The sequence below is a fragment of the Schistocerca cancellata genome, chromosome 9 (assembly GCF_023864275.1).
Source record: "Schistocerca cancellata isolate TAMUIC-IGC-003103 chromosome 9, iqSchCanc2.1, whole genome shotgun sequence".
Taxonomy (NCBI): Eukaryota; Metazoa; Arthropoda; class Insecta; order Orthoptera; family Acrididae; genus Schistocerca; species Schistocerca cancellata.
The window spans coordinates 20,280,376-20,295,816 of NC_064634.1; the positions used below are offsets into that span (position 1 = coordinate 20,280,376).

Below are 15,441 nucleotides of genomic sequence, written 5' to 3' on the forward strand. Positions count from 1 at the left end.
CTTAAACCTAACTAACCTAATGACATCACACACATCCATACCCGAGGCAGGATTCGAACCTGCGACCGTAGCGGTCGCGCGGTTCCAGACTGTAGCGCCTAGAACCGCTCGGCCACCCCGACCGGCAAATAAATTAGTAATTATTATTTATAATTGTAAAAACTTGTTGAGATTACTAGAAATAACGTGTGGATTAACATACACTAAAAAAGTACTTGTTCAAGTCAAATATGAAAATAATTTATGTGGAGTCAAAATTACCCCTTTCCGCCATTTTAGGAATGTCATAAACTCCGCCGTTCTAGTGTTAAATCCACCTACCCATCTAATCTTCAGTATTTTTCTACAGTAAATTATTTCAAACTCTTCAGTTCTGAACTCCTTATTGTCTTAAGTTTCACTCCCTAACAATCTACACTATAGACAACAACTTTCACAAAGAGTTCCGAACACTTAGTTTATATTAGAGTAGGCTAGCGCGCGCTGCTTCACTCGCGTAGACTGTTCTTTTAAGTGAAGTTTTATGTTCACAAAATAAAACACCTTCTAAACTTTTCGCGCTAATTGAGGTATAGTCTTTTCAGAATGTACTTCCGGCCAAAAAGCGATTCTGTTGGCTTCAGTCCAGCCCAAAGTTTTTTTTAATCAGGCCTTTTGTGTTCTCAGGGAGATATTTCCATAGCAACTTTCATCCCGTAACATGTATTTCTCAATTCTAACTGAGAAGTGCAATACCAGTTTTCATAAATTTACCTTCAATTTTTTTTAATATAAAGATAATTTTCTTAAAAATTTTGATCCCCTGTTGTACCTCTTAGGGGTAGAATTTCCAGAAACACTGAATCATGTATTGATTTTTTAACCGAAAAGTCAAATATCAATTGCCATAGATGTAGCCGTAAATATCCTGTAGTTGTTTAGTAATTATTTACTTTCAAAAAAGCCTTTACCCGCTGTTTTATCCCCTAAGTGGGCGAGTTTCCAAAAATACAGAAACATATTTTTTTTAATTTTCTGGCTGAGAAACCAAATACCAGTTTTCGTAGTTCTAGCTTCAAAAAAGCCCTTGATAGCGACATACTTTCATCTCCTATTTCACCTCCTTAGGAGTGGAATTTCGGACAATCTCTTCTTAAACGATGGGTACAGTATAATACCCACACCCACTCCAATCTTCAAATTTCCATCCTTAGCGATGTTGCCTGGGTGATGATGAGTCAGTCAGTCAGGACATTGCCTTTTATATACAGGGATTTTTAACAAATTTCTATTTTTCAGAACTGCTTTCTCTGCTGCTGTCAACCTGCTTTTTATATTCTTTCTACTTACAGCCATCACCTGTTAGAGCAAAACTCATCTACTAATTTTAATGTCACATTTCCTTATCTAATTTCCTCAGCATCACTTGATTTAATTAGATCAAATTCCATTACCCTTGTTTTTCTTTTGCTGATTTTCATCTTATAATAATTTCTTTTTCAAGTCAGTATCCACTGCATTCAGCTGCTCTTTGAAGTCTGTGGCTGTCTCTGACAGAATTACAATGTCATCGGCAAACCTCAATATTTTTATTTCTTCTCCCTGAATTCTATTTCCCTTTCCAAATTTCTCCCCGTACACTGGGAATTCTATGAGCTACAAACGACTCCAATCCATGAAAGACACCTTCATTCGCCTACTGTGCCTATGGAAAGAGGTGGCATTCTGCTGGCTACAAGCCCATATAGCAACAATGAGGTGGGGGAGAGGGGGTGCAGCAGTTACGGATTCCTGCACTCTACGACGTAAAGTCCCCCAGCCCACAGTGGTCTTACTGCGTGACGCCACTTGTTTCGACATCTGACACTCCAGTCCAAAGGCTTGAGGTTCACTCTGGACTTGATACAAGGATTTTTGTCTGACTTCTTTCTTTCATCTTTGTCAGTGAACTGTTTACCTGAAAAATGCAAAGTTTGATTCGATTTATACTGTAGATTCAGCCATAGCTGCCTGGACAAGTCAGTTCAGAGGTCAGGAGGAGGCAAGGGCATACTACCTTGGTTCAAATGGGTCTGAGCACTATGGGACTGAACATCTGAGGTCATCAGTCCCCTAGAACTTAGAACTGCTTAAACCTAACTAACCTAAGGACCTCACACACATCCATGCCCGAGGCAGGATTCGAACCAGCGGTCGCGCGGTTCCAGACTGAAGCGCCTAGAACCGCTCAGCCACACCGGCCGGCGGCATACTACCTCTAACAGGACCGTATCCTTTCTGTTCTGTGCTTGTCTTTGTTTTAATATCAGCGATTGTGGTGCTAAAGGTTTCGTGGGTATGCCTCCCAATTTGGAATTTATTTAGAGGGATTTTGGGAGACAGCTCCAGTATTCTGCTTGCAGCCAGTAGGAACTAACAACAGCCATTGCAGAACTTAGAGTATGTATAGTGAAGCACCGAGGTGTTAATGACAGCTTTACCTTAAGTTGCACTTTCTAACAAGACGACAGTCTGTTATTTGACTGGGGATTTCGTAAGCGTAGCATTGGTAACCAGACAAACCTCCGCTGGGCAGTGTAGTTTTAAAGTGTGTTTTTCTGTTGGAACACGTGTTCATTTTTAAACTTCAGTTTGAGACGAGCATTGGAGTTACGTGAGCAGTAATTAATACAAAATGTGGTAATATGTATATGGGAAGTAAAGTGCATGATGAAGCGAAAGCAAAATAATTAATATATTTCAAGAGATTGTGATAGAAGATTATTCAACGGAGTATCGCTGTATGAGCACAGAGCCAAATAATTAAGGGTAAGAATAGCGTGCAGTAGCAAGAAGTGTTAAGTGCCCGTATATCAAGTTTAAAATAATTCCCAGGGATTCAATGGTACATAGGCTATCTGATCCAAAGTATTCGCACATCGCTATGTAATGTGGAATTGATCGCTAGATGTCACTTGAGGCGGGGAATGTTGTGTTGTCGGTAGAGAAGCAGTAGTCAGTCAGGAGAGCTCAGTGACTGCGAACGTGGACCAGTTATTGGATGTTACCACCGGGGTCCTCCGTTCTAAAGCTGCCCATGTCGACTGATGGTGGTGTGGATGAGAAGTGGATACGCACAGGGACAAAGACAGCTAACTCAAGACCAGGCATACCTCTTATACTGACGAACGGAGAATGTGGAGCATTGTGAAGAGTGGTTGTAAAAAATCGCATGCAATCTGCGGAAGGGATCAGTCGTCAATTTGAGAGTGCTACCACCAGTCCATCGAGCCTGTTCATAAGGAGTTAAAGAGAATGGTCGAGTAGCTCTTCATAAGCCACACCTTTATATAATCAGTGCTAAGTGACACTTGCGAAGAACGACTGTAAACGAGTGATTTGGAGTGATGACACTACACCCTGTGGCAATCTGATGGAAGGGTTTGGATTTTGCGATTGACTGGAGAACGTCATCTGTCATCGCGTGTGGTGCCAACAGTAAAGTGGTGTTATGGTATGAGGGCTTTTATTGTGGTTAGAGAGTGGTTACGTTATTGTGCTTAATAAAGTGCTAAATTTGGAAGAATATGAACATATTTTATAGCATTCTATACTGCCTAAAGTTGAGGAACAGTTGGGAGACTATGACTGATTTTATCAGTATGACAATGCACACTGTCATAAAGCAGAGCCTTTGGAAACTTGGAAATTTGTGGTAAGTTCCTATGGGACCAAACAGCTGAGGTGATGGGTCCCTAGGCTTACACACTACTTAATCTAACTTTAACTTACGCTAAGGACAGAAAACACACACACACACACACACACACACACACACACACTCACTCACTCACTCACTCACTGATGCCCGAGGGAGGACTCGAACCTCTGAGCGGGGAGCCGCGCCAACTGTGACGACAAGGTGCTTTGGACGGCGCGGTTACCCTGCAGCGCCTCTGAGGAAACGGTTTGCTGCCTAGAACATTCCTGAAATGGACTAGCCTGCCCTGAGTCCTGACATGAATCCTTTGGGATGAAGTAGAGCGTCAACATCGCTGCTGACCCCAGCGTCCAACATTTTTGGTTTCGGGTCTTGAAGAATGGGTCGCTGTTCGTCCACAGACATTTCATTGAAAGTGTCTCGAGGCGAATTCAAGCCGACGTAAAGGCAAAGACTGTAGCCACGTGCATACTTTTGATCAGATGGTGTATTTACGTTATGCTACAGAGTAAACTGGATTGTATAAACAGTTCTCTGTGTACTTGTCACGTTAATTCTCGATGAAAATACGAGATTTCGTGTATAACGACCATTTCATGGTATTGGGTATCTGTGAGATTGTGTTACTTTTTCTAGTCAGTTGCTTTCTTGCAATGGGCTATGTGATAGATGTACTGGCAGATGGCAGATGTTAAGTTGTGAGGGCGGGTCGTGAGTTGAACATAGATTGCTCAGTTGAGGTAGCACATTCTTGTGAAAGGCAAAGATCCTGATCTGGGACACAGTTGTTAAATGGCAGGAAGTTTCAGTGGTGGTTAATGTGGATAGCTTCAATCTTCATCGAGAATTAACGAGATAAGTGCACCGAGATGTAACGGATTCGTTGCAAAATACTCTACGATTATCGTAAACAAACAACTATAAAGATCATTTGGAAATAATCCAGGAAAACAGAGCTGAGAGTGAAAGTTGTGTTGCAATAACAGTGGAAAGTTTGAATGCGAACTTGAACATTATGGTTGAGATTTCATATTTGTTAAATAAAGTGCCCTTATTTTTCACACTTGACTTGTTATGAATTATACGATATAGCTGGCTGTTCCAGCTCGCGTAGTGGTGGGGAGCCTTGCGTCCACTGCACAGGGGGTCAAGTGTGCTCTGAAGACCGACAGTCAGGTGCGTGGAATATGGCCGCCCGGCGGGTAGCCACTACTCGCTGCGCCTGCCCGCGAGCGAGCTGAGCGGCAGGAGCTGCAAGAACTTAATAATATGTCATGCTACAGCAGCTGATGATTTGAATTAATACGACTGATGGTCAAAATGCATTTAAATCGAAATAGCGCTATGGGAGGGGCACTAGACTCACTGTCACAGCTGCTTTTGTTTACCCGTTTGTAGACTCTACCCTCCAAACACTTATCCCCGTGGTGCACCCTTTTCACTGCAGTGTATAGCTTTTAACGGTCGCGTCTTTGATTTTTTTGAGTCAGTCATGAGGCTGCAAATGCATGCCGGGCAGAATAGGGAGTACACTGCATTGGATTGCGTGCATTTGCAGGTTCACGACTGATTGAAAACGCCAAAGAAGCGACAGCTGTCCGCGGCAGTGGACACGGCGCATCATAGGGTTAAATTGCAGTTGCCTTGCTTACACTGGCGAACACTGACAAGCGCGAGGTGTGGGAGAAGAGGGAAGGGAAGACGAAGGAGGGGTGCGGGTAGACGGGAGCGGGCAGCGCGCCTCGCCGCAAGTTACCTTCATGAGCTTGGCCATCTTGTCGACCTCCTTCTGCAGCAGGCGGTACTTGTGGCGCTCCTGGCGCAGCGCCTTCTGCTCGCGCCGCAGCTGTTCGCGCAGCGCCTTGCGCTCGTTCCTGGCGGCCGCCTCCTTGTCCTTGTAGCTCTTCAGCTTCGTCGCCAGCAGCCTCAGCTCGCGCGCCTGCCGCTTCTCCTTCAGCGCCGCCGCGTTCTCCGCGTTCTCCTCCTCCTGCACCGCCAGTGTCAACACTGCTCTGAGACTGCCCGGCGCAATTACGTCGCGTAGTCGCAAGTAAAGTTTTAACGATCACCTCGAAAAATAATGGTACTGCGGCGCCACAGTACCGAAGCACGCTGCTACAGGAACCACAACGAGGTGGCGAAGCGTCGTGCGGTGATTTGTTTGCGGCAGCAGCAGAAGTGGGGGCATGTACCCGAAACCAAACAAAAACTTTATCACGTAACTTTATTTTCTTGAGGTGATAATTAAAACTTCGTGACTACCCCTCGTACACAGATAAATAACACATTACACAACAAAGATCTCAACTACTGCGAGGAACTCCTGTACAAAATAGAAGTGTGCTACAAAAAAATGGAAGGAACATAGCACGTCTCGTCGACAGCGTGGTTAATAAAGACGGAGTGCAAGCTCGGATTGTTTCGAGTATGAAGAAGCAAATCGGTCGCGCCCTTTCAAAGGAACCATCCCGGCATTTGCCTTAAGCACTTTAGGGAAATCACAGAACACGTAAATCTGAATGACCGGACGGGGATTTGAACTGTCATCCTCCCGAATGCTTGTCCTGTGTGTTAACCGCTGCACAATCTCCCTCGGTCTGTGCCACAAAGAAACATTTCAATTTCACCTTATCTTGCGCCCTCAGATTTTCACCTTTTCCGCACTCTATCGAGCAGCATTCGAGGGACTTCGTTTCTGGATGAAAATGCACTCCGAACATGGCTTGGTAAGTTCTTTGCCACAGAACCACATGATTTTTGCAGTCGCAGAGTCGAAAAGTTATCTCGGCATTGGAAGACTGTAAAATAGTGAAGGAGAATATATTATTGATGACTAAAATATCTGTCACGCGTATCTGTTGTGTTTATTAAACGTATGGAAAAATGCTACGAACTCATGCACCAATCCAATATCAAATAGGATTGAAGGATCCTACAATTTAGAAAATTGTCGCTTTGGACATTAGAAACAAATAAGATGTAGAAGACATGCGCAGACGAAAAAGCATTTTCCTGGCTAAAGATGTCTGAGGCAGCAAATGGGGGGAGGGGCCTATAACATGGAGTAAATGCTTAAAAGGAGTTAAAAAGGTATTGTGCATATAAAATGTATATTTATATTTTTATGGAAAATTGTTGTACAGAGTTTTCTCTTTAATTTGAAGTATGTTTCGTTGATTTGGATGACTGTAAGTATTTTTGTTTTGAAATGATTTACATCACAAGTAATTTCTATAGGTTCTATGAAGAATTGTTCGGTTACAATGAGATACCTATGGAATTGAGTGCTCTACAACGCGGTGATTTATAGCAAACATCCTGCCGCATAGGTTTGTTTCTTTGGTTTATGTGATATCACTTCCTGTTTGTGGTATAATACATGATGTCACCCACATTTTGTAAGGCACATTGCGCCTTTCATTGTGTATATTCAGACTTGTTGCTCATTAAGTTTAGTTCCTCTTTTTAATATCACTCCACGAGAGGACTTACTCAAGAAGAGAAGAAATAAGGGAAGTAGATTCTATAGAACATGTCCTGTTGGGAAGCTTGCATCCAGAGAATGCACTGAACAAAGTTGTAAACAACCAACTGCTTCTTCCAAGAAGCAGCTTGTGAACAAAAGTGGTACCAATGCCAGTGATATCAGTTTAATATTAGGTTTAAGTGTACTAAAAAATGTTTAACCAGATTGCGTGCTGTAATTTGTGTGGTGAACAAATAATAGTTTCTGAAAATGTCTTTAAAGGAAACTGTTTAGTTCTTAGTTTGGAAACCTCTTGTTGCAGTATTGTCAAAAAAATGCACAAAAGTGAGTACGAAAATCAAAAGAACCAATTGCATGAACGCAACTGTCAGAAAACATTTGATCCAGTGGAGACATGGAAAGTGTCTCCATTGTGAAGGTCTTTCAGCGCTCTCAAGAACAACGTGAGGTTCCCTGTGCTCAAATCTTTGCTGCTGGTGATTACCGTTCATTCAAATCAATAATTGACAGCTGGCCCTATGATGACCTAACACCACAGAAGTTAGAAAGTGTCTGTCATGTGCAGAAATGAGTGGGTACCCGACTGTGTAAAATCAGGCAGAACGTTTCCAGCAAAAACCTTGAAGATGGCACTGACAAACCAATCAGTCAGCAAAATGAATACTGTGGCCAAGCCATTAGAATGAATACAAACAACATGGGGAAGCAATGACAAAAGCATTATGGGCTACGTTTGTCAACAAGACGTCATGTAATGAGAAGCCACAACACAGTTTGTGTTCAGGTGAAGGGTGTAAACACCGCAAAGCCGAGGCAGCAGGAACCGAATATACCCACAGAAACACCATTCCTGGAGCTGCTAGAACAGTAATAAAGCCAGTATATGGAGATGTAGCACATCCACATCTTCTGAAGAAATGCCTCACAGGGAAAACGTAAATGAGTTTTTGACAATGTTGTATGGACCAGGGTGCCAAAAAAGCTTGCATTTGTGGGCTCGAAAACACTGAAGAATGGGGTCAATGATGCTGGGATCATCTTCAGCGATGGAAATGCAGGCAGGATTAAGGTTCTGAAGCAATTTGGAATTAAGTCTGGCCATAATACAGAATCAATACAAGAAGAACTGGACAAACAGCAAGCTTCCAAGTCAGAAGTTGTGGTCACAAATGTAACAGAAGCAGCAAGATACCTCAGATGGAGAAAGAGATTGCATTTCTTTGATCCTGAAGAACATAAAGATTACAAAGTTGGGGAGTTTTAGGCTCTGTCTTCATTCAATAGTGACTTTTCCTTTACTTCACAACTCTTTTTGCAAATGTTTACCATTATTTCAGCTAAAACTGAAATTTTTGTCTCTTATTGACAGCGGTATTCTATTTATGTGGATGTACAATGGTAGAGAGAGAACTCGTAGTTTGAGCATCAATACTTTTTTAAAATAATTACAAAAAAATTAGACTTTCATTAAAAAATTCGTATGTTGATTCCAAAAGAAATTACATATTTGACAGTTGATCAGGCAATGTATATGATATGACTCTATATTTTGGCAAAGTTTCTTTTTATTACCCTGGATAGTTCCTGAGAAAACAGAGTATAAATATGTTAAATTTAACATTATCAGGATAGGGAATTGATACCCCAGTTAAGATGAGGAAGAAAAGGATAGCTTGATAAACTTAATAGTGAACGGAACGTATTTCTGTGGAGATAAGTACGTATGTGGAAAAAGAAAATTTTAAAAAAATTCAATTCAGTTCGTTAGTAGAGATATTATAGAGTAAAATATTCCGGCGAAAGTAGAGAGAGTAGCCAAACGTCGACGAGTTTATGCGGCTGGAAACTCAAAACTTTGCACTGTTTAGAAACTTGACTGCAGCTACTACAGTGGCAGGCAGAATTTTTATCGCACCTCTGAGGACTCCGTTTCCGTCTCGGTCTCCTCCGTGTACTCCGACTCCTCGTCTTCTTCGCCGGGCCTCTGGTTGTTGGTCACAGCGGCTCCCACCTTCTTGGCGGACGGCTGCTTGGACAGCACGAGTCCCGGGTTATCCTGAAAGCACATGCACGCACATGTATCGCCGTCATACGGGAGAGCCGTCAGCAACCCTGCAACCCCTCTCGCCGGAGGTGCAGCTCGTACACACAGTATAAAGAAATGGTGGTGGCGATTTTCATTGTTGGTGGTGGTCTTTTTTTTTTTCTTTCATTTGCTTTCTGTCTTTCCTTCGTGACTCATATTTACTTACCTCCTGTCTGTAGCGTATGCGCATGAGCGCCTGATATACTCACATTCTGCGCATAAACTGCAGCTCCTCTGTAAACAAACAATCACTCTACAGTAATATCATAACAGAAACCTTTTTGCGATAGCAACGAGCTGTAGCTGTGTTTACAGTGTTATAGCTTCTCGACGATTTTGGTTAATACATATTTATGATATACACTATTCGCAACAAAACACTACTTACAGGACATATCTAACTGAAACGTACAAATGAGGACTGGGCAGTCACTAACTGGAGGTTTATTTTTTGTAAATTTAAAATATTTCTTCTTTGGATTTATGATGTTTGACCGTGCAGAACAGTGGTTACATTGAGCCCTGTTGCACTTTGGACCCTACTGACCTCCGCTCGTATTCCGAATCGAGGAAGAGTTTGACGTGTGTTTTTGCGGTTCGCGTGTGCTAATATTAAAGTTTATAATTCGTGTTACAAGCTTGAATAAAAATATAGAACTTGTATATAAAGTGCTGCATTGAGATTTGTCTAAAGTATATTTTTTTGTCTGTCTACCGTACACACTATCCTTGCAGTCTGTACTGAGTGTTCTAGGAAGGAACGAATAAAAGTTGGATGTGAGTGTGCTCCCATTTCGGAGAGAAACATCACATAAACTTATATTCTATGATCTGTGATTTTTAAGAGGCAGCTATATGAAAATGCCAGCAATTAATATACCGCAAGTAATAAAAAAAAGTAATTTTTGTGTTTAGTTGTGAAATCCCTTTTCGGCACGTCTTCGGTACTACCAGAGTCTACAGCAATGTATTTGCAGTTCGTGTAGATACATTTTGTGATTCTGATTAGATCTGCTGTCTACATTCTTTTTTTATGTGAACTCAAGCGTTTAAAAACTGGGCAAGAATTCCTGTCTGGTTTGAACATTTATGGAAAATGAGCAAGTGTTACGTTCAGCCATTGTTACCAAAGATGGTCCGCCAAGTTACCTTGTCAACAAGTACTGAAGCTTAAGTTCAAGAGAATTTGCGAAGGGAATTGGACTAGGAAATGGGCCACTAAAAATAATATGTGAGTTTGATATTTGTGCGTCAAAATAACTGACAATGGCTTAAGTAGGGAGGATATGAAAAGCAGACTGGCAATAACAAGAAGACCATTTTGAAAAGGAGAAATATATTAACATCGAATATAAATTATAAGTGTTAAGAAGCCCATTTTAAAGATGTTTGTGTGGAGTATAGCCTTGTACAGACCTGAAACATGGACGATAAGCAGTGCAGACAAGAAATCAGTAGAAGCCTTTGAAATGTGGTGCTACAGAATAATTGTGAAGTTTAGATGCGTAGATCGGATAACTAATGAGGAGACACGGCATTAAATTGGGGTAAATGACATGCATTACACAACATGACTAAAAAAAAGTGATCGGTTGATAGGATACAGCTGGGGCATCAACGTATTGTCGATTTGGTAATGAAGGGAAGAGTGGGGAATGAAAATTGTGGAGAAATACGAAGTCTTGACGACTGTAATCAAATTCAAGTGGAAGCAAATTGCAGTCATTATGCAGAGGTTAGACTACCGTGGAGACAAGATCACAACTAGATCACAAAAATAAAAAGCTGTCGTAAATCAAACACTGAGTGGCATTATGGCACTGAGAAATGTATTTTGAGTTGTGCCGTAGCTCTACTTTCCTATTGTAAAACAAATACTTATGACTCCCGTTAAAGCATTCGTGTGGCACACCTCCATCGGAGCCTCAAGTCCCTGCAAAAGTCATAGAAGAAAGTGCTAGGTTAGTATCTTTACGAGAGATGTTTAATACTGCCGATCGTATTCTTTTTAATTAACGGTGGGCTGTAATGAGAAATAGTGAAATATTTCAAAATACAGGAGCAAGTAAGGAGACTCATTCCGGCAGGCGGCGTGTTAGCAACAGTGGAGTTGTGAGGTATTCGCCCGCGGTCGTCACCGTCCAAGTGAGAGTGATACGACCTGCAGGAGAGGTTCGCTGCCCAGTGGCAGGCGCAGCCGCAGCTACAGCTAGTCTTACCGTGCACTAGCGCGCTCTCTACTTGCGGGAGTTCTAGGGTGGGGCCCCGGCCCCGGGGCTGGGCTGCGGCTGCGCTACCTTCAGCGCGGCCAGCTTCTTCTCGAGCGCCTGGTTCTTGCGCTGCAGGTCGTCCACCTCTGCCCGCGTCATGTCCAGTTGGCCCGCCGTGTCGTGGTACTTCTTCTCCAGCTCCTCCGTCGCCTTCTGCGCCTCCCGCATCTGCTCCCGCAGTTTCTTGATCTCCTGCAACAAATTGTCACCATCGGAAACATTACTGAATTCTAAACTGTCCACTAGTACCGCTAGGCGTGAATGGTATTTGCATGTTTCCCGACCAAGAATATGGGACAATCAAATGAAAATGAGACGTATGGGAAAAAAGTAAGCAAGCTGGTTATAATTTCAAAAGTAATCAACACACGACGGTCAGTGCGGTCATGGGAAAATGTTTGCGGTTGCCTACAGAACTGTGACTTTAGCCAGATGTGCATCTTTTCATACGATTCATACTAAGCAAATCAACAACCACGAATATCTTTCTTCAGGGCTCCAATAATATGGAAATCGGTACTTAAGATAGGTAAATAAATTAGTGAAACCAATGTGAAGTAGAAATTAGAAAATAAATGAAAAACTTAGCTTAGTTTAGAAGAGTTACACACTGGCAAACAGCAGGCAGAGCAGCAGTGGCAACGGCCAGCGCCTGCAAGTCGCAAGGAGAAGCCATCGCCCTCCCCACATAAGCGGAAACTGTCGATTCAGCCGTCAGGGCATTGCCCGACCGGCTCACGTGTTTCTCAGTCGTCACATGTGATCAAAGGCCCTCGCCTACATTCCACTCGCCTACATTCCAAGAGCCAATGACCGACGTTAAGAAGAGTCTTCGAGAAGCTTTTCAACGTGACAGAAGAGGCAATGACCGTGAAGTCTTTCACCTCCAATGAACTGAAGTAAATATATACGTGAGACGCAGTGGCCCCGACAGTAGTTTTCAGTTCAGTTTTGGTTCGAGTTCAGTTCCAGTACAGTTCAGTCAGTGCTGAAGGCCTTCATCCAGGAAGGGACTACATCGTACTCAGAAGCACCAAGTCCGCCGCTGTAATGGAATAGCAAGCAGCAGCCTCGCCACCAGAAGACAGAAGGTATTTGAAGACTGATTTTTACGTACCCGGGTGACTCATGAGGACGGGAAGGAGACGGCCTCACATCAGCAGTCACCTGTGAGCTGGTAATGAAGATCTGACAGCCGAAGACTGGCAAGCTGGAGTCCGTTGTTCGAGTCTGGGACACTGGCCTTCCCCCGCCGCGCCGCTCCGCTGGCCAATGCACAACACTGACGCACGCGGCCGCATAGAGAGAGAAACACTGGGACGCCACATCCAAGGTATCACCATCTGATTCACGACTTCGTTCTCAATAATTAAACGGGTCACCTCACGATGCGCGTCTCCAGTCAACTGGATGAAACAGCGACACGACGTAATCAGACGCCGCTGCTCACGCAGCAGAAGGCTTCGCAAACGACACAGCTGCCGCTCTCCCAGCCAGAACAATCCAGTTAGGAAACCATTGTACAAATCTTTCACTAAAAGTTATCTTATGTAAAAATGCTGTTTCATTCTGCCTCACACCCGAGCCAAGGAAGAACCCACCCTGCCCACAGGTTGTTAAGAGAGAAAAAGTAATTTATTTACTGTTTTTCACCCTGACATAATGCTTTAGAATCAAATGCCCTTTGCAGTAATGCTCATACTGACAACTGACTAGCATCAAAAGAGGTTACCCAGTTACACCAAGGCTATTTCAACTATGCTGCAAAACTTTCGCTGCCAAGCCGAAACACGTCGTTCTTACAATCCCCATCTCTCTCCATGTGATTTCCATATTTCTGGTGCGCTGAAGAAAGACAATCGGTGCCGTTGATTTGCTTAAGACGAAGAGGTACACACCTGGGTACAAACATGGTTCCGTAGGAAATTGCAAACATTTTTCCATGAAGGCACTGACCGTCTTGTCTCACAGCGGATAAATGTATTAACATTTATGGCGGTTACTTTTGAAATAATAAACGGTTCAGTTACTTTTTTTCCATCCATCTGTCTCGTTTTCATTTGACTGCCCCTTATGGATGACGTTTATATAAAAATTAGAGAGAACTTCGTAGAAAACAGAAACACACATGTAAATATTAAGAGCTCAGATGACAAGCCCATACTAAGCAAAGAAGTGAAAGCTGAAGCTGGAAGGAATGTACAGAAGTGCTATACAAGGGAAACGAGGGCAATATTCAGAGCGTTAGGAGCCGCAACCATCACAAAACAGTTCTACCAAAGATTTATGAGACAGGCGGAATATCTTCAGATTTCAGGAATAAAAATGTAAGAATTCCAGTTCCAAATAACTGGATGTTAAAAGGTGTGAACATTGCTGAACCATCAGCATTCATGATGACAAAATTGTGATACGAATTCTATACAGAAGAATGGAAAAATTGATAAAAGACGACCTCGGGGAAGATCAGTTTGGGTTTTTGAGAAATGTAGAAAAGGGCAAGGACATACTGGTCCTACACCTTACCTTAGAAGATAAGCTGAAGTGAAGAAGAAAGGCAAACATATGTTTTAGCATTTGCAGATATAGAGTTTTTAGTGTTGACTGGAATGCACTCTTTGAAATTCTGGAGGTAGCAGGGAGAAAATACAGGGGGCGAAAGGCTATCTACAACTTGTACACACAATGGACTGTAGTTATAAGAATCGAGAGAGACGTGGAAAGGGAAGTAGTAGTTGAGAAGGAAGTGAGTCAGGGTTATAGTCTATCCCCAGTGAAGGAAGTGAGTCAGGGCTATAGTCTATCCCCAGTGTTATTCAGTCTGTACAGTAGGCAAACAGTAAAGGAAATTAGAGAGAAATATGAGACGGAATTAAAGTTCAGAGAAAGAAAATGAAAATTATGAGGTCTGCTGATGACATTGTAATTTTGTTGAAGATGACAAAGGACTTGCAAGAGAAAGTAAAGAGAGTGGATAGTGTCTTGAAGAAAAGGTGAGTGCCGACAGAAGTAAAACAAGGATAACGGATAATCGAATTAAATCAGGCGATGCTGGGGAATTCGGATAGGATATGAGACTCTAAAAATAGTAGATGAGTTGTACTATTTGGGCAGCATGACCGTTGATAATGGCTGGAGTAGAAAGAATATAAAATGCAGACGGGCAATAAGAAGAACAGCATTTCTGGAAAAGAGGAACTTTTTTCTGAAGATATTCCTCTGAATGAAGTGTAGCCCTGTATGTAAAAACATAAACGATAAAGAGTTCAGATAAGAAGATAATGGAAGGTTTTGAAATGAGGTGATACGGAAGAATTCTAGAGATCGATCAGAGGGACATGTCGGATGACTAAGAGGCACTGAATAGAACTGGGCATGGGGAGCTGCGGCAGCAGTTTCTTACCTGTTGCTCCTCCGAGCGCTTGGCCGCCGGAGTCTGCCCGCCCGGCTGCGTCTGCGCCCGCAGCTTCTCCACTTCCGCCTCCAAATCCAGCACTCGTGCCTGCGGCAGGAGTTGATTGAATTCGTCGGGCTCCACGGTACCAGACACCATGGAAGAAAGCACCAACCGAGATGTATCATAACAGCGAAAACTGGCACACATGAAGGTATAATATAATAGGGGCGAAAACGGTCGGAAAAAAAGGTATGCAATCCAGCCGTTTGCGAGATAATTGCGTATTTGTGGTTACGTTTTTTCCGAACGTAGTTCTGATCAGAAGGCGATTCTGGTAACTGGGATCATAGGTTTGTGTTAATCATACCTCTTGTATTCTCGTCGTCAGAAATTTTCATCCCTTAACACGTATTTCTTTATATCTAACCGAGAAGCGAAATACCAGTTTTCATAGATTTAGCTTTAAATTTTTTTAAAGTAACGAAAATACAGCGAAACACGTAATTGGTTTTTTTTTTCCTA

The 15,441-nt window shown here is 42.7% G+C and overlaps 2 protein-coding genes across 5 annotated transcripts in view; one reads left to right on the top strand and one right to left on the bottom strand.

Moving 5' to 3' along the window:
- The window catches only part of LOC126101165 (trichoplein keratin filament-binding protein), a 796,043-nt gene that overhangs the window by 41,366 nt on the left and 739,236 nt on the right, over positions 1-15,441 (top strand). The gene's annotated exons all lie outside the window — the stretch shown is intronic.
- Positions 1-15,441, bottom strand: part of LOC126101164 (trichohyalin-like) — a 223,276-nt gene that overhangs the window by 6,209 nt on the left and 201,626 nt on the right. The window contains exons 7-10 of the mRNA XM_049911859.1: positions 14,926-15,024; positions 11,550-11,714; positions 9,082-9,222; positions 5,436-5,666 (exon numbers count right to left, since the gene is read on the bottom strand). Coding sequence (XP_049767816.1) covers positions 5,436-5,666; positions 9,082-9,222; positions 11,550-11,714; positions 14,926-15,024 — 636 coding nt within the window. The remainder of the gene's footprint in view (positions 1-5,435; positions 5,667-9,081; positions 9,223-11,549; positions 11,715-14,925; positions 15,025-15,441) is intronic.